At 39.0% G+C, this 23,061-nt stretch overlaps 1 protein-coding gene and 1 long non-coding RNA gene across 2 annotated transcripts; one reads left to right on the top strand and one right to left on the bottom strand.

Moving 5' to 3' along the window:
- The first annotated feature begins 1,980 nt into the window (after window positions 1-1,980).
- LOC134632243 (uncharacterized) lies at window positions 1,981-3,593 on the top strand. The gene is made up of 3 exons (XR_010094488.1): window positions 1,981-2,241; window positions 2,410-2,472; window positions 2,872-3,593. It is a non-coding gene; the product is annotated as an uncharacterized LOC134632243 (long non-coding RNA).
- Window positions 3,594-16,424: 12,831 nt separating this feature from the next.
- Window positions 16,425-22,491, bottom strand: fezf1 (FEZ family zinc finger 1). The gene is made up of 4 exons (XM_063480902.1): window positions 21,339-22,491; window positions 20,243-20,377; window positions 19,414-19,546; window positions 16,425-16,994 (listed from the first exon to the last, which is right to left on the bottom strand). Exons 1-4 carry the CDS (start codon window positions 22,146-22,148, stop codon window positions 16,759-16,761), a joined length of 1,314 nt encoding a protein of 437 aa, XP_063336972.1. The 5' UTR covers window positions 22,149-22,491; the 3' UTR covers window positions 16,425-16,758.
- Window positions 22,492-23,061: the final 570 nt, after the last annotated feature.

Here is a 23,061-nt window from a genome sequence, read left to right as displayed (position 1 = left end):
TATATTTTTTTATTTTTTGGAAATGAAAAAAATTACCTCAAACATACACTATCAAAAATGTCTGAACTTTTTTTTGTTGACTAACAGGTTAAACTTCTTTTTTTTAGCCCATGACACATTTAAATAACAGAAGCTAACCCAAAGAATGCTTTAGAGACAGACACATTTATAGTCCGGGTCTCCAAAATACCGGGTTTCAAAATACATGAAAAATATATAAAGTGTCTTTTGTTGTATTTACTAATTATTGTGAAAATCAGAGGGGTTTAGTAGTTATTAAAATGTGTTCAGCATATTTGCAAACTGAAGATGATTCGTCTCATAAATCATGACTCACTGCTCTCCCCTAGATAAACTGCTGTTATACGGTAAAAGTATTGATATTGGCAATACTGGCCCTGTATTTACTTGGTATCCGATCAATACCAAAATCAGTTTCAATTCAATTCAATTCAATTTTATTTATATTACGCCAAATCACAACAACAGTCGCCTCAAGGCACTTTATATTGTACAGTATAGCCTATAATAATAGATACAGAGAAAAACCCAACAATCATATGACCCCCTATGAGCAAGCACTTAGGACCAGGCTCAGGGAGGGGCGGCCATCTGCTGCGACCGGTTGGGGTGGAGAAGGAAGACAGGATGAAAGACATGCTGTGGAAGAGAGACAGAGATTAATAACAGATATGATTCAATGCAGAGAGGTCTATTAACACATAGTGAGTGAGAAAGGTGACTGGAAAGGAAAAACTCAATGCATCTTGGGAATCCCCCGGCAGCCTACGTCTATTGCAGCATAACTAAGGGAGGATTCAGGGTCACCTGATCCAGCCCTAACTATATGCTTTAGCAAAAAGGAAAGTTTTAAGCCTAATCTTGAAAGTAGAGATAGTGTCTGTCTCGGGAGACCGGACAAATATTTGTTCAGTGTGCTGTTGGTAGCTTCCAAAAAGGCCATAACCCGTCATTGGCTTAATGAGGATACTCCTACACTGTAAAATGTAATATTGTGTTTAATTAAAAATATTAAATAGGCTGAACTCAATTTTTATCAATTTGTTATTAGAACTCAATTTAAATAAGTTACCAGTACTTTTTATGCAAAAATGCTGATAAACTCGATTAATTTGAGCTGTCCTAACTTAGAAAAACTAAGTAAGCTGGAAGTTTTGCTTCTCAGGGCGGAAGGATGAAAGATGTGTTTTGAAAATGCCACGTGACTGCCGTTCTCCTCCCTCCCGGATCAGTCCGCATGTTCATGGCGCCAGCATTTGTTATGGAATATATTGAGCAAACCTGGAGATATTATTGTTGTCATTGCTGTGGATCTTTACTGACTTGGTGAGTAAATGTTTACTCTTATTCAAACTGATTTTGTGGCTTCTCTTAGTTTAGCACCAGGTTTATAATCTTGCTAGCTAGTTAGTGTTAGCCTAGCGTTGCTGCTGCCGCTGTGCTCATGTTACTTAAAAATTAACACCACAGCCTTAAAAACCTTACATAAAACTACGTCGGTGAATTTTTTTGTTGATTGTTTGAAATAAATAAGTGAGATAAGAGCCCAGACAAAATTCTTTGGGAGGTGCAGCCATTAGGGGTGGGGTGGGTGTGGGTGTGGGGGGTGGATAACGGAGCTCTCCGAAAACGTGGAAGCACTTTTGCAAATATGTGATATTTTGATAAATTAAGTAGATATTTGAGCATTATACAGCTACATTCTCGCCTGAAAATATCTTAAAATGTTATTTTGTGACCCAGAAAGGGTAGTCTGGTGAAAAAGAGGATCGCATTTGTCGGCCATGGTTGTCGGAGCCTGTGCGCACTTGTAAGCGCGGCAATGGCGGAGGAGCACTGCTGAAAAACTTATTACTTTTTCTGGGTCACAAAATAAACTTTTAAGATATTTTCAGGCAAGAATGTAGCTGTGTGAATTTCAAATATCTGCTCGATTTATCAAGACATCACATATTTGCAAAAATGCTCCGACGTTTTCGGAGACGTCTATTTTTTCATGCTTTGTGGCAGCTTTAGAACATCTGTGGCATCTATTAATGTCAAATCTAGCCTTTATTTAACAACATAAGCGAACTCTATGTTACAATGATTGCACAGCCATTAAGGATCAAATCAGTTTCTGAAATATGTTCTGTTTTTTCTCCCTCTGCTTGCTTCTTACTGTCTTTGAGGCTCGGGACCAGCACTCCTGCTGTTGGACAGAAAGACATCAACTCAGTGGTAAGTATTTTGGTTTTCCAATATATTAGCAACTGTCAGTGACATTTATATTAATCAGGCTGAACTTTAATCATACTCTAGATCAGCCTGTCTTACTTATTGTTTTGTTTGTGCTTTGGTTTGGGGAAGTTGTTTCTTTACTGATCTTTTCCTGTCTTCTGTTATTAGACTTGAGATATGACTGCACTGTGCTGTTGCTGTGACTCCAGTTAATTCTACAAGACATGCTGTGTAAGTAAACAAACAACAACAGTTTGGTCTGCATTTCTTGAAAGATCACATCCCCCAAACTTAGTTTAGAGGGTCTACACTGTATATAGTGAAGTCTGCAAGTTTTCTAACAGCAAAATTTGTTTTGTGCCCAAAATCATTTTGCACATCATTAGAATGAAAGTTATTGCCCATGTTTGCATAGCCCTTTTTAAAATTATTCTTTCATGACAATATTGTGTGTTGCGTGGTGGTCACGGCTATCCAGACTGACAATTTGGGACATTGAATGTCACCTCTCCGGCGGGGAGGGAGCCTGAGATTGTCTAAATTGGAGTCTGTTTTATACCAAATGCAGAAAAAATGTTTTAAGAAAGCAATTAAGTTCATGTTCCAAAAAATATGATTGTTTGCTTGCAGGACACCAGGAGAGATGAGTCCCCCGTCACAGATGGTGTGGTCAGTGAAGATGGTCGCCTGCAGGTTCAAGCTCATTGCATCTCCAACCCACATCCACTGCGACTGTACTTAAGGGAAGTTAAAGACTTTCTTCTGCACTTACATTTGGATCACCTCGATCCATGACAGTCATTCAGGCAGTAATGCCTGGACTGGAAACAAGCCATCCTTAAAATATTACAACATTCCAGCTCCTGTGTTGGAATGAAAAACGAATGTGTTGTTTAAATTAGAGACTGCACTTGTGACAGAACAATAAATATTTTATGTTGATTATATAAATAATGTAAGTACAAAACAAACTTGTGGTAGGCCTAAACTTATTTTCAGAATAATTACATCTAAGACTTTGTTTCGTTGTAAGATTATAACAGTGATGGCAATATCATTTTTATTCAGCAGAACAGTGTCCAGTATGTTGGCTGTTGTACTTTGTTGTGTTTGAAAATAAAAGTTGTGCTCATTTTAACATCATTACAAAAGTGTTGTTAATTATTTTTAATGATATTCATGGTACCACAAATTGTTTTTTCATTTAGTTGAACTTGAAATGTTTGTCAGTAGGTAAAAAATTAGTATTGTCAGAAAGTCAGAAATATCAAGTTATTCTTAATACTGCAGACTTGCAATGTATAAGTTGTCCTAACAGTCATCCTAAGTAAGCTTTACTTAGTTTTTTTGAGGCAACGAGTTTCCATAATTTTTTTGAGTTCTGGGAACTAACACGGCTGTGTACATTTTGAGTAGGGTGTACTCAAAATGAGTAAGTTGCCCTAACTTGGTCATCTTACGTAAACTTGATCCAATTTTTTTGAGTTCTGGGAACAAATGAGCTTGTACAGAATACTCAAAATAAATACGTTGTCCTAACTTAGTCATTTTTAGCTAAGCTTTACTCAATTTTTTTGAGGCAACGAGTTTCCATAATTTTTTTGAGTTCTGGGAACTAATTAGATTTTACAGTGTACTATAAATGAGTGGATTGACGTGATATATACTATTTTTGTTATGGAAAGAATAACTTTTAGGCTAAAGTTGCAGGTGGACTCATTTGATGAATACTGGTCGAAATGGTTGAACTATGTACAAAATGGGAGGCCCGATTTTGTATAATCACTTTGTATTTTCTGGTTTGTTTGTTTTTTTGGTTTTGTTTTGCTTGTTTGTTTGTTTGCCTTTTCTCCCCCCCCCCCCCCCTCACTGTGGTTGTAGTTGTATTGTTGTACATGTTGTATAAATAAGAAAACCAATAAAACATAAATGAAAAAAATAAATAAATAAATGATCAGGCTTTCAGTTAGCCATTCTTTCTTGGATGTCTGCAACTGTGTTAGTTACTGGAGCCCGTTCAGCCTAGTTCTTAGATCCCCTAGCCACTGAGCATTGCTGTTAAGTGCTGCCTCCTCATGCCATATGCTTTTCCCGGTGGGGCTGTTCTTATATTGTTCTCCTACCACAGAGAGTACATCTTAGATGTTTCGGTGGAGAATATCTGGTTTATTCTTCACTTCTATTCTTTTGGTATACCTCTTCAAGTAGCTAGCCAAGGTTTTGAGTCTTTTCTTGTCACTTTCCAAGAACTCAAGTACAGACAGCTTTTTGTACTTCTTAGGCACTCCTTTCTTCATCACACCTTTCTATACTTCCAATAGTTGGCTAACTTGCCTTGACTTTGGCCTATAGTCTCCTTCTCCAATGGGGATCCTGCTCCTTGTGGCTGTTGTTCATCTTATAGCTCAATTCTCGTCTGTGTTTCCTAGTTTTCCTTAACACCTGGCACAGACCTTGTTATACTGAGCAATGTCCAAGCCAGACATCTGACGTCAGTTATACATCTCTCGCTCATAGTCTGAGGTAGACGGGGGTAGCATGGCAGGCCTAGGCTTGAGCCCTTACCAGATGCATCACTTATTTGGTATTCATACAAACTACTACTATTTTGATTTGCTGCAATGAAATTTCAGCGAATTTTAAATTTCAAGTAGGATCAGCCAGATGGCTCCCGGCCTCAGTCGGGTGATGGGTCTATGTGGCAGGGCGTGGACTACAATACCCGTTAAGGGGAGGCGGACGCACCTGAGCGGCATCCGCAATCACGCCTCGCCGGCTTTAAAATCTGTACTGGGTCCAAAGATTGTATTGTTGTTGGTGTGTATGGGTGGATGCAAGCTGCAAAGCTGCTGCCAGTGTTGAAACAGCGGCCGGAGGGTAGATACTGAAAAGTATAAATGTTTTTACATCTAGTTTTTAGCATCACTCTGAGACAGTATGTTTCTAATTTTAGAGATATTGCACAAATGTAAGAAACCAGTACTACATCCTACATTTATGTAATATGGACATTAAAGGACATATCCTGGTCAAAAACGGCTCAAAGACTCCTCAGTGTTACTGGAGATCAAGATAATACCATCCAGAGTAAGCATCTTGTTAAATACCATATTTCTGAGATTTTTAGGGCCACGTACAATATACTTATTTCTAATAGAGATCATCCAGATCTGTATATCTTTTTTTCTATATTTTATATTTATATTTTACCACTGGAGCGGGTGTGATGACCCGCCCCCGATCACACCGGGTCGGGGATGAGTTCCTGCCCCAAGTGGAGGAGTTCAAGTATCTCGGGGTTCTTGTTCGCGAGTGATGGGAGAAGGGAGCTGGAGATTGACAGATGGATTGGTGCTGCGGCCGCAGTGATGCGGACGCTGCACCGGTCCGTCGTGGTGAAGGAAAAGCGTAAAAGCTGAACGTAAAAGTGAAGCTCTCAATTTACCGGTCGATCTACATCCCTACCCTCACCTATGGTCACGAGCTGTGGGTAGTGACGGAAAGAACGAGATCGCGGATACAAGCGGCGGAAATGAGCTTCCTCCGAAGGGTGGCTGGCCTCTCCCTTAGAGATAGGGTGAGAAGTTCAGCCATCCGGGAAGGACTCAGAGTAGAGCCGCTGCTCCTCCACATCGAAAGGAGCCAGTTGAGGTGGTTCGGGCATCTGACAAGGATGCCTCCTGGGTGAGGTGTTCCGGGCAGGTCCCACCGGGAGGAGGCCCCAGGGCAGACCCAGGACACGCTGGAGAGATTATATCTCTCGGCTGGCCTGGGAACGCCTTGGTGTTCCCCCGGACAAGCTAGAGGAGGTGGCTGGGGAGAGGGAGGTCTGGGCTTCTCTGCTTAGGCTGATGCCCCTGCGACCCGGCCCCGGATAAAGCGGAAGAAGATGGATGGATTTTATATTTCCTATATTTTTTTCTTTTTGCTTTTTTGTGATGAGAGGTAAAATAATTTCATTCTCATCACATAAAAAGAAAAGAGGAATCAAATGTATTCAGGAGTTGGAAGAAATCATCAAATCCTTAGAAAAAGCCTATGTGTCCTCCCTGGAACAGGAAATGCTGAACAAAATTTATAAAACAAAACTAGAATTAAATGAGATTATTTAAAAAAACCAACTAAATTCTTAGTACAAAGACTGCAATTGCAAAATCTTTAACATGGTAATGAACCCAGTCGATTTCTAGATAAGTTAAAAAAATCAAGAAAAAAGTCGTAACTGGGAACACAGTATATGACCCTGAAAGAATAAACAACACTTTCAGGGACTTTTCTTTCATATACACCATAGATAAACCAATCTAATGGCGAAAGTGATCAGTTTCCTGACAGCGTAACCTGTCTGAAATGATTAAACAGTCAAGCAATAGCAATGGATTGACAGCTGGTGAACTCCAGGAAGCCCTGTAAAGTATGCCCATTAATAAGGGGTAGAATTCTATGGATTTCCAGCAGAATTCTATAAAGAATTCTGGACAATTATGGAGCCAGTATTCCAAAGAATGTTGCAGGAAATCAAGGGAAATGGCAGTCTACCACCAAATATGAATTCTGCCAACACTAGTCTCCTGCTAAAACAAGGCGAAGTCCCTGTATTTCCTACCAGCTATCATCCAATATCCCTTATTATTAATCCCTTATTAACCTTAGAACAATCTGCAAAGCTCTCTCAAAAAAGATTAGAGAAGATAACCCCTCTTATAGCACATCCTGACCAAACTGGTTTCATAAAAGGGGAAGCACTCATCAACAAATACAGATAGATTACTTACTTTGATAGACTATTCATGCAGTAAAAACATTAAAACTACAAAACTACAAACTACTAGATGCAGAAAAAGCATTTGATAGAGTTTACTGGAATTTTTTATTTGCAACTTTACACAAATTTGTTTTTGGAAACTCTTTCAAAGATATTATATAATTATATAATTCTCCAACAGCATGTGTCAGGACAAATGACCAAACATCCTCCAGCTTCTGTCTCCAGAGGGGTACCAGGCAGGGATCTCCACTCGCCTCCTCACTGTTTGCAATTTTTATCAAAGCACTAGCAGCAGCAATTAGACAGGCTAATTAAGGGCATAAAATGCAAGAATGTAGAACATAAAATTAGTCTTTATGCAGATTATATGTTGCTTTTTCTCTAGCATTCCCAAACCACTCTCTCTGAGGTAATTACATTAAGTAATAAACTCTTTTTCAAGAGTTTCAGATTATTTGATAAACTAATTCTACTATTCTACTTTTTTCTTTAAAAAAAAAAAGAGAGAGAAGTAGAAGACGATCTGGCTAGTCTCGACCCATATCACTCATGGGAAGGGTCACTTCAATAAAAATCATGGTCTTGCCAAGAATCAATTATTTATTCCCAATTATCCAAAGTAAACCATCACAAGACAGTTTTAGATCTGTGGAATCATCTATTTCTAGGTTCCTTTGGAAAGATAAACCTCTTGTATTAGCTTAAAAGCATTACAAAGGATCAAGGATAAAGGAGGACTAGATCTGCCTAACTTTCACCATTACATCTTAGCCAACAGGCTACAATACATCTCAGGATGGTTAAAACATGCCTTCTTAAATGAGCCCTGGCTTGACATAGAACAGGCACTATGCAATAATATAGAGCAGTGGTTCTCAAACTTTTCACAATGAGTACCACTTCAATTTTATGTCTTATATGAATGTTATTTATTTTAACTATGATAATAACAACTGTACTGCATTAAAACATTCACAGCAGGTGGGCTATCCAATCTTTAAATGATGACGTTACTACGTTACTACTCTGCATTTATTAAGGCTGTTGTGTTTTTAACATGTTTTAATGCTTTGTATCTTGTTCTAGTTAATCTGAACAAGCCCCTAAAAACAGTCATGATCACTGTCGGCCTCTCTCGGTTTTTATCATCACTATTCATTTTAAAGCTCAGTTTTTAAAAACTTACAATGTAACTACAGCCCAGCCCATGCAGCAGTATATTAATGACTAACCTTATATTGCAGTTGTTCTCTTCACGGAAGTTTGTTCCGTTTACAGCATCCTGCCATGGAATTGCATTTGTCCCTAACCATCGGAAACACTCATTGAGTGGAAAAACAGTTAGCATTCATCCTCCAGCTTCACTGTGTTTATATTATATTAACCATGGCAGTGTAGCTAGCCACCACACAGCACATCATTATATACCAGCTAGCCCAACTTGAGTAACCCTACAAACACCACTACTGTTTAGTTTTCTGTCTTCATTTATGTTGGAAGTGACAGCAGAGCTGTACGTTTTAATTTTTGCTGTGGCGGTGCTGCTGGATTTTTGGCTTCATCACCCTCCTTCATGGTTTGTGCACGTTGACGCTCAGTTTGCTTTTTGTGGTGTTTCAGCCGGTGACACGAAATACCATCATATGGTGGCCTTGCTGGATCCGCTGTCCACCCGCCGTGTGATGACCCTCCTCCAGGATCCCCCTACCCAAGGGAAATACACCGCTCTCAAGGCGCTGCTGCTGCAGTTCTACTCCCACTCCAATGCAGAGCAGGCCGAGAAACTCCTCTTTCTCTTGGGTCCTGGTGATGGCACCGCTCGAGCTCATGGAGAGCATGCTGTCCTTGCTAGGAACGGATGACAGCAGAGCTGGCCTCACCAACTCCCTGCTGCTGGCCGCAAAGTATTACCGCTCACTCGCAGAAGAAGTGGATCGCATTCTCCTGGCTACTAGGAGCTTCAGCATCCTGGCAACAGTTCCCGACTCACCGACGGCATCTCCTGCACCCCCACCGATTCTCCGGGGGCCTCAGACTCTGCGATGGTGGCTGGGCCAGAGGTTGATCTGTGCCTCACCTCTGGTGCCAGTACCCACATCTCAATTTTAAATCACATGCAGACATTGAGGGTTGTTGGGAGGGGCTCAGGTGGTCTGTGTGTGCCTGTTTGTCTATGTGTCAGGTCTGGTTTTAGGCTCCACCTCTGTCAGAACATCTCAGTTCTGTGGGGGCCTATTTCCACCCACCACACTTTCTGCCAGTGGCTGGTGCCCCCACCTGCCAGTGTATTGGTGGTTCTTTGTGAGCGAGGCTGGGTGCTCGGGTGTGTAGTAGCTCACTCTCAACAGCTGCTTGGTGGGGCCTGGCCCCTCTGGCTCTGTTGGGCCTCCGCTGGGGGTTTGGGGCCCTCAGGTCTCTGTTCCTGGGACCCTGTCTGCGCCGGTAGATCCTGCTCACTGCTGAGGCCCCCTGTGGCTTCTACACGGTGGCCACAGAGGAACCCTCATCTCCTCAGCTCTTTTCTAGGCGGGTGTCATGATTGCCCCTATGGTGGTCCTCCTGGGGCTCTCATGCTCTGGGGGGCCTCTGACTGTGTGGAGTCCAGGTCTCCTCCATGACTGCGTCATGTCTTGGGTGGCAGGGCAGTGGCAGTGTACAAAGGTGTACGAACAGGTATTACAGATGCACACTATCTTGGTTGGCTGGTGCCTTTAAACATGTCATGCATCATTAATACTGTGTGCTGCTCAGTAACATTTAATATTTATTATTTACTGCTACTTGATGTTTTTTGCTTGTTCTTTTTTCAGTGGGTGGTCAAGAAGATTTTCAGTGTTTTTTCTCTCTCTCCTATCTCTCTCTATCCCTCTTCTTCTCTATTTTCTCTTCCTCTCCTTCTCTTAACTTTCCTAACTTCTTTTTTTCCATGCCCCAGTCTTGTCTGTTCTGATTGTAATGACTCAAATAAAAAAAAAAATCCTAATAAAAATCTTAAAAAATATGACTATCATGTGGACCAGTATAGCAAAAGCCGTAATGGTCTAGAGCTTTATGTCTTAAAGACATTCCTGCAGTTTAACTACTTGGTGTGTGTTATCTGGCTTCATGGATCGATGAAGTTGGGTGTCATCTGCATAGCAGTGGAAATGTATGCTATGCCTTCTGATAATACCGCCTAAGGGTAGCATCTCATGATCCAGTGTGTTTTGGCATTCTGGTGTATTCACTCTCACTCTAAATCTCACCTGCCTGCACTCCTGATCGCCACAAAGTACCTCCGCTCTGGACGAGGAAAGAAAAAGGTTGGACATTCTATTCTACTAGTTCCATCACTCAGTCACTGACATGGAGATCCACCCCTCCCTTTAGTCTTGCTTCTTCCTGTAAACCTCCTATACTCACCATAGCAATCTTACTCACCTTCAACCTAAGCTCTGTGAATAACACGTCTTCTCCTGCTGTTCAAGTGCCTCCTGTTCCTGCAAAGTTCTCTCTCCGTCATGCTTTTCAATTAATTTTTTTTTCAATTCAATTTTATTTATATAGCACCAAATCACAACAACAGTTGCTTCAAGGTGCTTTATATTGTACAGTAGATCATACAATAATAGATTCAGAGAAAACCCAACAATCATGCTTTGACCTTAGCGATTCCTGTATTAAATAAAGTTTTGTCTAAAATTGAATAGCTGTCAAGGTTACGGGTGCAGGACTCAAATGCAGGACTCACTATGGTTGAAAGTCAAAAAGGTGGTTTATTTACACAAGTGAAATATATACATATATAGAATGCTGGCGGGAAAACGGCGGTCCAGGGCAGCCAGGAAAAGGTCCAGGGTAGGGAAGGTCCAAACTCCTCTTCACACAGCCAGTGAATCACTATTATCCGCAATCCAATCCAGTCCAAGCTCACTCACACTCACGTTCATCCACTCAGTATCCACAAGCAAGGGAAACAGGCCAGGGTCCAGGGAAGTCTTTCCACAAGGAGAGAAGCTGACGTTAACAAGGAGCACTAGGAAAACACGAGGAAATCACTAGGCGAGCTGTGTTACACTGACGGAGGCTAGCACAACGATCCAGCAAAGAGTCAGACTCCACTGAGGCCTTAAGTACTGCAGGAGTACTCATCAGTGATGGATGGCAGGTGAGTAATTATCAGTGATGGATGACAAGTGAGTAGAGCTGCACAGGTGAGTACTGAGGCGGGGACCAGAGCCAGACTCTGCCCTGGCGATGAGGAGCGAAGGAAAAACAACAACAAACAACACTGAAGAAACCTGGGACCATGACAAAAGCTGTATATTGATTCTACTTTTGGGTCCAACATTTGCACACTGACCACTGGCCTTGACAGTATAATGTAAACATGGTCCTAGCATAAAACCTTGTGGAACTCCATAATTAACCTTAGTTTGTGAAAAGGACTTTTTAGGTTTGACAGCATCACTCTGGGACAGAATATTTCTCATTTTTACAGATGTTGTGCAAATGAAAGAATTGGCCAATAATTACCTAAGACAAATGGATCCAATGATGGCTGTTTAAATAATGGTTTAAGTACTGCCAGCCTAGTCCCAGCCAAGTCCTGTGGCATGTAGCCGATTAATAGAGATAGTTTGATCATATATAAAAGTGAAGCATTAATTAATGGTAGGATTTCTTTGAGAAGTCTTGAGGTGGGGTGTAAAAGACACTTTGATGGTTTGGAGGAAGTAATTACTGAAATTAACTCAAAAAGATCAATGAGCACACACAGTTGATTTTCATTTATTATGCTTTTTTGTTTAGCAGCAGGACAAAAAATTACTTTGACAAGAAACCCTTCTTCATATAACGTAGTCTTCAGTTCAGCTATTCTCCTTAGAATATAACACACTTTAAAATAAATATCATAAAATACTATTTTATTATTTTTTTTACAATTCTCCTGAGATTGAAATCAAGTTTAGAAACAAACTAAAGAAAGGAAGGTTTCAACTTGTTCTCAGGACTCAGGACCAGAGATGCAGAGGTAAATAAGAAATGTATTTTATTTACTTATTTATTTTTGTTGTGGGTGGTGGGGGGTTTTTCATAGGAAGTTAGAGCTGTGTATCCTAGCAGATTAGATTTTGTACACACAAATATTTAAATGCAAATCTTTAAAAAAAATGTATGGAACCACTGAGAACCCAGATTTCTAAAGTTTTTGTGACTGACAGAGAAAAAAAATGTTGTGATAATGAAGTAAAATGCAACAAGGTACAATGGCTAAATTTAGTAAGTAAGGAAAAAATGAAAGCATCAGATATGATATAGAAACTGTACCCTTGCTTACATTAATTCATGAAACAGAAATTTCATATTTTAGCTACATTATATCCTTTTCTGTTGGTTTTCTTCAAGACATTATCTCGTTGCATTCTGTTTTTTCTTTTCTTCTTCTTTTTTTTTTTTTTTTTTTTTTTACAAGGATCTCTTATACCGAATAGGAAACACCAGCCATGCTATCACTCCACTTCATATAATCATATAAACGTTTTAGATATAAAAATCTGGGCTTTTCTGTAGAACATGTTGTTAAAATTAGGGAATAATTTTGATATAAACCAGGTTAGCTTTCAGTTTTCAGCTTTGATTCAGTGGGATCCACATTCAGCTGACATGAACAGCAATGGAATTACAGTCATTTTTAACTACATTTTTTCTTCATCCGTTTTATCAATATTAATAACACTGTAATCACCCATTTATTTGCTTAAATCTGTAGAGTTGGTGAAATAAAGTATTTTATTAATAAAAAGTACTTTGAGAATACGGAAAATGTCTGAAATACTTCCTTACTGCACAGGAAAACTGGGTGCACACATCTACAGATGGTATAGTAGGAAGTTATCTTAAAATAACAATCTCATGACTAAAACTCCTAAGAAACTTTTGAGAAGATTCTTTCTTTGTGTATCTATCAGAGGAATCAGCTGCTCTCTAAGGGAAGGTAGCACTTTGTGAAAGTTTACATACCTTTAAGGGTAGAATTTACAGCTTTAAAGTTGGTTAATTGGTTGATTGCAATGCCCATTTTTAAAAGATGTTTGTTGGTCTGTTTTTTCATTGCAGAATTGGACCCCAGAATGCTCTCTGATAGACCCTCTGTTTTTAAGGCATGTTCAATTGAGGAAAAAATACCTCTAGGATAGGTATTTATGAGTGACCCTTATAAGTTGCTGTGGGTGGGGAACTAAACTCTGGAAATAATTACAAACTATGTCCCTCTATTGTTCTTGTTGTTTTGGCCTCCTAGAGCCTTTCACAAAGAGTGTTCTTAATAACTTATATTGTTTTGGTGCACCTCATCTCATAATGAAAAGAACCTACAAGTCGATCCTAGAAGTACGTTCCTGGAAACAGGCTGGTTGAAGCATGAATATCCAGCGTGAATTTGAAACAGCAGCTTTTTGGGAGGGCTAACTATCTTGTAAAATCAAACACGGCTTCAGCCAATATTAAATATGCAGAAAATCTTAAGGAAGATTTTGTTCTTTGGAACATTCCCAGAGTTCAGGTACTAAGGCGGTGAGCAAAATGATGTTATTACTGATATAAATACCCACCAAATCTATAAAAATGTAATTAAAGTCACAAATTTAAGCAACTACAAACTCTGAAACCTGCTGGAGTACAGAGAAGAACCGTTTTGGACAATCCCCTTTTGTCATGAAACCAGTGTCACATTTGGATCACATGATTATGAGCGAGAAAACAGCAGAAAACAGAAAACCTTTACAGATTTGGACACACTGAAACGGTCTCTAAATTCTTTCTTTCTTAAACTTTTTTGTAATGAAATACTAGTCAAATGTGTTTTGATGAACAATGTGAATTTATGTCATAAACATGTTTAAATACAATGCCTGTCTGTATTATTTTGTTTGCAATTGGTCTGCCCCCCCGAAAAAAAAAGCTATTGGTTTCATCAAAAGCTGGTGCCTGAAACAATTAGGCAACGCAATTTTTAGGCAATGCAGGAGTAAAAAGTGCACCTGTTTGGGACTATTTCCTGTGGTGGAAATACACCAAACACATATTTGGTGCCTTGGTATTTATACTTTGAAGGAATTAGCTGATATTAAGAAAAATATAGATGTAACTAGATTTACTTTTGACTATTAAATCTTATTGAACATGAGTCTGCACTGTTTCACTGCTGTCACTTGTCTAGTCTAGCAATCTCACATCCTGAGTTCTGACTGAAAAATAATACTGATGACTAATGATGGAATAATTATCCATCATTATAACAAAATAAGTGACTAGTAATTCGAGGTTATGAAAGTTAAGTTTCCCCTCAGAGTAACTTCAGACCAGCAAGCTAAGAGACACATGGAGCATGTCAGGACCAGGTATCAAGGGGCCACTACGGGGCCTTAAAGGGGTTAGGAGCCCCCCCACACACACTTTCTTTCTTTCTTTCAGTTCATAGTCATGGTTTGTGTTGGAGTGTTCAAGAAGAGAGTTTTCCTTTTTTGTTTTTCCTGGATCGCAAATGAAAATGCAAATAAAATTTTTGTGACTGGATGTTTAAAAAATGACTCAGTCAGGTATGCTAAGTGTAAAAGGGGTATATAGGGAAATTTAATCATGTGTGACAAAATCCTATTTAAATTCAAAGATTTTGTGCAAAAATGTACTTCCTGTCTGTTGTTGTGGCTAAGGTCTTAGAAGGGATTGTTTACTGATCAGTAGGTAAGTGGCTCAATCCTTGGCTCCTCCAGTAATTTAATCAAAGTATCCTTGACCAAGAAACTGAACTCCTCATGTTGCCCCTGATGCATCCATTGGAGTGTGACTGTGTGTAAATGTTAAACAAAGTGCTGCATGAATGTGTGTGTAATTTGGTGAATGAGACTTGTAGCAGAAAGCATTTTGAGTGCTCAACCAGCCCAGGCGCACTCTCACTACTGGTAATGCGCTGTTTCCTTGAGTTAAGTGAGCAAGACAGAATGAACATTTTGGGCAATTTTCCGCTCTTTCATCACATGGGCACAGATTTTGTACCAGGAAGCTGTCAGGTTAAAGACCATTTAAATAGATCTGCATACACAAATTCAGCTCTGCTGGCTCCAGGACTGGAATGCTCATGTGAAAATAGCTTTTGCGTTGCATTCAGCTAACATTTTACACGTACTAACAACATGCATCAGTGTGTTGTTTCACCTGGCATTACTGCCTACTTCTCTTCAGTTAACCAAAGTTCGACCTGGTACATAAGTAAACAACATGATTGGCTATCATGTGTGCCAATCAAAAGAATTCTGTTGTTAAAGATTTAATGAGACACTAACAAATTTTATAATTAAAAGTTGTTGGGTTTTTGCCATGGCTATCCCTCCTCAGACTGCAAAAACAATTATAGATAATATTGATTATTTTGTGAATATGTCACAGTGATGCCATCAGGAGGGATAATCTCATTTTAGACTTTTGCCTTATTATTTATTTATTTAGTCATTCATTTATTTTGCCTCTTTGTTAGGATATTTAATGAAGAATATGCGAGCAGAAGTGAGTCCAGATGTGGATTCAGGAATAGTTGGAATGATTTTTGGATGGACAGCATTGTGCGTTGCACCATATCTTCACAAATACACATCAAATTGAAATAAGAAAAACTGAGAGAAATCATCTTGATGTAATCTAAAAATGATTAGAAACTTATGCAGATCCAGGAAATCCTCTGGATAACGTAACTCAGTTTAAGCATGTTGTGGGTGGAGGTATGCAGACGCATCGATCTTTTAAGTCACTGGGATTTGTGAAAAAGTTGTGCTATTTAGCAATTTTACGCAAAATGAAACTGCTCTTAATCACATGACACTAGGCCAACTGTTACAGGGGAATCTGTAGCCATTATATACCAGGATATGATTGTAATAGAAAAATACTACATAAATTAAATTTGAATGTGATCCAGTTGTTGTTTTTTTTAGCCTTCAGTTAAAGATGGCAAAGTCTTCTTGTTAAATTTGTTAAAACACCCGTAACTTTGAATAAAATCATGACTGAAATGCCTGGCTTTAGTTTTACAACTTTATCATCTGTTGTTATGATTTCTCTGGTAGGGGGTGGGGGAGGGGGATTTTGGAAGACATCTATGATGATTTCTACAAATCATAAGTAACTCCTCCCCATATCACATCATTAAATCATGTAGAATTACAAGAAACAACACACAGGACATGATGTCAGTTAAAAACTTTGATCATAGCCAGAAATACATAAAGAACATATAGTCACAGTTTTAAGGATTCAGGGAGCTTCATTGCTGCTTGAGAGAGAAATCATATGATTGAGTTATATATATATTTTTTAAATAATAATTTAAGGGTACAAAAGAACCCTCAAATTATTTAAGTTCTTCAGTAAATGAGCCAATTAGTTAATGTTGGTAAGGAAATTATTTAAAGACATTTACTCTTAAGCATCTGTAATTTGAGAACAGAAGGAGCAAAAACCATGATAAAAATGTATTTTAGTTACTTTCCACTCTCACTTACTGATAAACTGGTAAATTCATTTGGATGAAAAAAGTGCACAAATTCTAAACACATGCATATGACTGATTTATGAAAAATCTTCCCCTTACCACCTACAGGGCTTCTTAAGTCTAAGGACCAAAGTGTAGCTTATTTTACATGTAGCTTGGCTAAAATGTGATTGTTGAGTATGCATTTTGGTGTGCTGGGGGTTCAGAGTCAGTGTTCAGGTTTTTACATCTGTGGGGGAGACTGTGCGCCGGCTGGGTCATGTAGCTTTCTGACGTGTTTCTTCAGGTCAAAGTTCCTGCAGAAGCCCTTGCCACAGGTTGGGCAGGTGAAGGGTTTCTTATCGTTGTGGGTGTGCATGTGGAAGGTGAGGTTGTACACCTGATGAAATGCCTTGCTGCAGATGGAGCACTTGAACTGCTTCTCGCCACTGTGTGTCAGCTTGTGGTTTTTGTAGTTTCCTGTGTTGAGGCAAAAGGGTGAAACTTAACAAGACATCAAGACATGGAATTTCCTTACAATTCCAAAGAGTTTCCAAGAGTATGTTTTCTCAGTGGTATCAGCATCACAAAATCTGACTGTGAGGAAGTGAAATGGGACCAAAGCAAAAAAACCAAAACACAAAAAACAAGCAATTATACTTTACAGTACAAGAGTTAATAAATTGGTAATTGATGGTTAAAATGGTTTTACTTTTTAAACTAATTAACATTACATTTAGGTTCAAATGAAATAATAATTAATAATGTTCATATATTGATTCATAATTTGTTTTTAATGATCCTCTACAGAAATTGGATCGATGGTTATGGTAAAAATTGCAACTTATTACATAAACTAATTGCATAAGTAAAAATAAATTATAACATACTGATGTAAATCAGTCACTCATACACATATTTTAAGAATTTGTGCACTTTGTTCAATTATTAGTAAATATAATTATTGATGTTATTATTAGTATTTCAATTTTTTATCACCGGTAGAAGGGAATAACTACTAACATTTTATTAATTATCAGGATACCTTTTATCAGTGATGAATACATTACTGTATAATATGAGTCCATAGCATGTGGCGAAAAAAGCCCAGCAAATATTTTTCCTTATAATATTTTTTTTTTAATTTATTTATTTATGTTGCTTATTTTGTTTTGTTTTTGTTGTTCTGAGAATTAGAAATCATGCCACATATATGTGTTTTTCGTTTGTGAAAAATAAAGTTTTACTCACATTAACAACTAAAATAAGAATCACATGTTCACATTTGAGAAGCAAAATCCATCCAGTATTTGGCATTATTGCTGAAACCCTACTGAATTCTGTGATATTTAAAATAACCAAAAAACAAACATATGTTTTCCTCCTGTTAATATGAACCAGAGGAGTCTTTCAGTGCAATGCACCCCAGTGCAATACATCACCACAATCACCCACATAACCTTAATATTAAATAAAACCTGAAATAAAGTACAATTACCGCATTTCTAACAACATAAAAAAAGGAAAATGTACACTTAAAAAATGACTTTTTGCTCTCAGTGAACACAAAGCAACACTGAAAATAATAAAATACTGAAATGTAAAAAATCAAAGGTTTCTTTATTTAAAGAATTAATCATTTACTGGTATAAACTAAATGTATACAAATTAAGTAAATTTTATTTGACCATATTCCATTTAACATTTTACACAGTACCTATGTAACAAAATTTTATTTAAATGAAAATCTAATTTACATGTACTCAAATTACTTAAAGCATTTAGTCATAAAAGTTTTCTGTGTGTTTCATGAGGCGATGTATTGGATGTATTAGAGCTGATGTATTAGTAGATGTAAAGCAGTAGCAATACAACAGTTTGAAGGGAATACATCAGTACAGCACAGTAAAACTGTAAGCATGTAGACAAATATAATGTCACAACTAAGAATGTGCGTTTCTATAGAACATTTTTACCACTTCATATCATGCTATGCTATAACAGCTCACGATGAATCCAGGGAGCTATTCCTCTTCAATTTTGACTGTTTGTTTTAGCCGTCATAGCAGACTAACCTTTTCTAAAATTACAAGTCCAGCTGATTTCAAGAAAGTAAACTTTGGTAATTGTTATGAATACATATATACATACATAAACAAATACAACACAATCATCAACTACCACTCTAATGGGCCTTGGGCATTTGTTGATGCCCTAGTTGCTACCTGTCTGCAGAGATGCCCCACATGGTTTGAAGGTTTGAAATAGCACCAAATATTTGGCCTTACAACATGTAACAGCTCTGCTACAGGCAGTTACAATGAACCATTTATGTTTCGATAACATATTTTAACAAAACAGACAAACAAAAAAGAAACAGGAAAACAAAATAGTGCTGCTGGACAAGCATCTGTATAATTTTTGTGTCTGTTAAACTCGCATGTCTTGAATATGCTGAATTATGTTCGATTTGCATTAATATATAATGATTATATATAATAAACGGTGTGGAGTCTGTAGCGAACTGTCTTCACGGGAACTTTAAACGGATTTAGCCTCAGACCCGCTCTATTTGTCTATCGCACCCACTTCTATTACATATCATCACCTTTTGTTTTTGTTGTTGTTGTTTTTTTTCCCTCTTTATACCAATGAATTTATCATGTTTTCGCTCTGTGTGGTTTGCCCTGTGAGTTCAGTTCAGCTGTATAGTGAGGATGTGGCTCTTCTCTGGGGATCTTTTGCTTTTTAGGATTTAACACCGCTCTAAAATGTAACGGATTCTTGGAATAAAATTTCTAATCAATATGTTTTGGTTGATATATTAAATGTAGTTATTGAAAAAGGAGTAAAAACAAATAAGAAAATATTGATCCATTTTCTTTTTTTACCGTCTCACCTTTTTGGTGAAATCCCTTCCCACAGAACTCGCACACGAATGGTTTGTATCCTGCATGGATGCGTGTGTGCGTGTTGAGGGTTGAACTCCTGTTAAAGGCTTTTCCGCACTGGTTACACTTGTGAGGCTTTTCCTGTAAAAAATTACAGGGGGAAAAATAAGTAACTCTGTGGAAAATGTGCCATAAATAAAAAATAGCACCAAAAAATACAAAATAATCTTGCAGAGATGCACAAGGACCTTATACTTTCACAGATAATGTATATAATGTGTAGAATCAAATTCATTAATATGACAGTGCATAAAGACGAATACTTTTTTATGCCTAATTTATATTTTAAGCGAAACAAACATAATTAATTTATAACGTAATTAATTTCCTCTGTGAAAGTGACACCTCACAGGGGTAAATAAAACAGAAATCGATTTTTGAGTCTAAACCTGCAATCCGAACGCCACGCTGAAGCCCCGCCCACCAAACGCATATTAAATCATATGACTGAAAACAATCGAACTGGTAGTTACTTAAATAAATTAATGATCGTACTTTAGTGTGATTAAATGTCTGCGTACGATTCAGAGGTGAAACATGACAGTTTAAATTAAACAAAAATAAATCAATAAACAGAATAATAAAGAGTGACCGACTTTATCGCGACCTTTGGTTGATATTTAAACGGTCAATAAAACAGATAATATAACATTTCAAAACTAACAGAGATCAGCGAAATAATAATCAAACACAACATTTAAAACCATCATTAAAAAACAAAACATAAAACATAAAAAAAAAAAAAAAACCCGAGATGAATGACTAAACTCATCCTACCTGAGTGTGGATGATTTTGTGCCGGCACAGCGTGCTGGCCTGTCGGAATCCCTTCCCGCAAACTTTGCACACGAATGGTCGAGCGCCTGTGTGTACGGGCATGTGGCGGGTCAGGTTGTAGTGCGCGTTAAAGACCTGAACAGGAGGGGGGGAAACCCGAGACAAAACAAATAAATAAACAAAAAGCAACACCTTGTCAACAAGGAAAAAATATAATCATTATTATTTTAATAATAAAAATAAAATAAAATGTCAGCCGACTACATTGCTCAGTTAAAGGTTAATTATGTGGGAAAAAAGAAGAAGAATGAGTGCCTGTAATTATTAGATTAAGTCTAATTATGTGTAATCTGTTGGGGGTAATTTATTGGACTTGGAATACACGGAATGGGTCCATTGTAACACAATAACAAATCTCTAAAGATGCGCAGCATGAGCCAAAATTTAAATTCCTAAACAACCCACCAAGTAGGCATTACGGTAATTTGGTCCTTTTAAAATGAGTTTTAGAGAAATTACAAATGTTAAATTCGATAAATTCCATCTGTTATTTCAAATAACCACAGCAAACCTCCGTTTTTTCCTTAATATATGTACTCTGCGCTTCCATTCCGGGACTCCGTTTATTAATTTTGCGAACTAAATGCCGGGTCTGCACACTCTAAAAATTCTATTCGACATATGTATGCATTTTTATTTTAATGCATACATATGTCGAATAGTTTTTTGTTTGTTTGTTTTTTTAGTCAGAGTTCTTTTTTTTAAGGTTGTTTAGATAATATAGAGTGACCGAGTGTATCGGACACTCTATATTATTTATCTAACCCTAAACACATTCCTTCAACAAAACTTAACCTTATGTGAAAGGATCGAGTCTTTGTAAGTTAAACACTAATAACTAATCAAATCCAACATTTGACTTGCACTAGATTACTTGTTTAAAATATCTTCAAAACCTCCGAATTTTTTGGTAAAAAAAAAAAAAAAAAGAGGGTGAGAGAGAGATAACTAACATCAATTCTGAAAATAAATCCATTTTCAGTTTCCTTCTGTGGATAAAGAGTAAATAAATTTAATCATCCGCGCTGACGCTCACCTTACCGCAAACCTCACAGGTAAAAACTTTGGGCTTGCTACCGGGACAGGAGCCGCTGAGCCTGGCGCTTGCCGCTGCAGCTGTCGCGGAGCCCTTGAAAATCTTGTCACTCAGGATCTGGTCCCTCTGCTTTATGTAGTGAATCTGGTTCGGAGATAGATCCTTGAAGGCCTGCACGCCGGAACCCGCGTACCGCTCCGCGGCCTGTTGCATGCCGGGCTTGCTCTTCTCTGCCATGAAGGCTTTATGTCGGGCAGTGAACAGGTACGAGGCCATAGGGTGCAGGTTCACCAGGCCAGCCGGCGGTGGACACGCTCCGGAATCCCCGCTGCAATTCAGGTAGCAAACAGTGCCCATCGTGGGAAAGGAGGACTGGTTTACCACCCTGGGTCTGAAGAGTTTGTACTGCCCAGTGGTTTGGCTGACAGCAGTGTCTTCTTGTTGATTTTTATAGTTTAGCCCAAACCCCCAAAATTCTGCGGGAGCCGGGAGAGAAGACGCGTCTAAGTGGCCCGGATCCAGCCCTGTGATACTGAGCCGGTGTCCCGGCTCATAGCCGAGCGGTACCAGCGGGATCATGCAATGCAGCGAGGACGGATATGCTTCGGGTTTCCCCACTGGAGCGGACTGAAACCAGTTGGGGAGCGGTATTGACTTGGGCTCGGGTGTCCTGGCCATAATCCGGTCGATGGAGAAAGCGAGAGGCTTGCTGCTGCCGCCGGAGGTGAGCATTTCTGAGCCCGCAGGTTGGCTCCCTGAAGCCGTGGGGGAGCCAAGGATCCCTGCTGGGCGGCGGAGAGGACCGTCCATCACCTCCGCATCAACCGGGTTGCGACAACAACAACTAAAGCTGCTGGAAAGAAGATGAGATCGGCGCTGCTCCTCACCGGCACACAGAAAAGGACATCATCCGCCAGGGATCCCCCAACCCCACCCCCACCAAAACACAGGCCCTGCTTTCCTGGTTGTTGACGACAATCAGGGCGCTCGAGGCTCGTTCGATATCGGTGGGGCAAGAGCCGAGACCTTGCCGATCGTTACCGTCCAAGAAGGAGAGTGGAAAAGTAGATAATTTGCTCAATTCTCCTCTGTCGATTCTCTGCGTTTGTCGCCGCTGGAAGAGGAGGAGGAAAGTGTTCTTTACTTGGCAGGACTCCTGCTCAACTGAAAGGTACTTGGTAAATCCCAGGTCCCCTTGTGGTTTTACGTGACATCTTTTTTTTTTTTTTTGAATCGTGATGAGCCAGACGCGCAGCGGCTGCAGGGTCAGGAACTGTCAGTGTTTTAGATCAGATTTGGACACGTCTTTGGCTCTCAAAACCCAGCCCTTTTACGCACGGTTCAAAGAAGACAGGGACATGTCATGTAGTTGAATTCAAAACAGAAAACAGATCGAGATATTGAGCAGAAAATGGATTTGATGTCATTGATGTCAGTCTGGATGGGTTTAGAAATCAACAACTTTAACTCAAAGCGCCCTTTTTTTTCTTTTACGCACCAGATTTTTAAATGTTAAAAGGCGGTTTGGAAAAAAGCGACTACTCGAGACAAAGAGATGGACAGAAATCTGCAGTGAAAATGCTCACTCTCCCCTATCGAGTCTTATTCTTTTTTCCAGTCACACGAATACAAGCAACTCTTTTATCCACAAAGCACAGAGCCGGTGGGCTGAAGCGCAAATTCCACAGGATGAATGAATGAAACCAATGGCGCACGAACCCAC

This window comes from Pelmatolapia mariae, linkage group LG7 (assembly GCF_036321145.2).
Source record: "Pelmatolapia mariae isolate MD_Pm_ZW linkage group LG7, Pm_UMD_F_2, whole genome shotgun sequence".
Taxonomy (NCBI): Eukaryota; Metazoa; Chordata; class Actinopteri; order Cichliformes; family Cichlidae; genus Pelmatolapia; species Pelmatolapia mariae.
Note: the sequence above shows the minus strand (reverse complement) of the source record. Positions and strands in the feature narration are given on the sequence as shown.

What these genes read in the sequence shown, in the direction of transcription:
- fezf1 (XM_063480902.1), bottom strand. Translation starts at nt 22,148, where the DNA reads ATGGACGGTCCTCTCCGCCGCCCAGCAGGGATCCTTGGCTCCCCCACG. An exon ending in CCTGTGAGGTTTGCGGTAAG is followed by an intron (nt 20,378 to 21,338) that starts GTGAGCGTCAGC and finishes CCTCCTGTTCAG; the next exon opens with GTCTTTAACGCGCACTACAA. An exon ending in ACAAAATCATCCACACTCAG is followed by an intron (nt 19,547 to 20,242) that starts GTAGGATGAGTT and finishes AATTTTTTACAG; the next exon opens with GAAAAGCCTCACAAGTGTAA.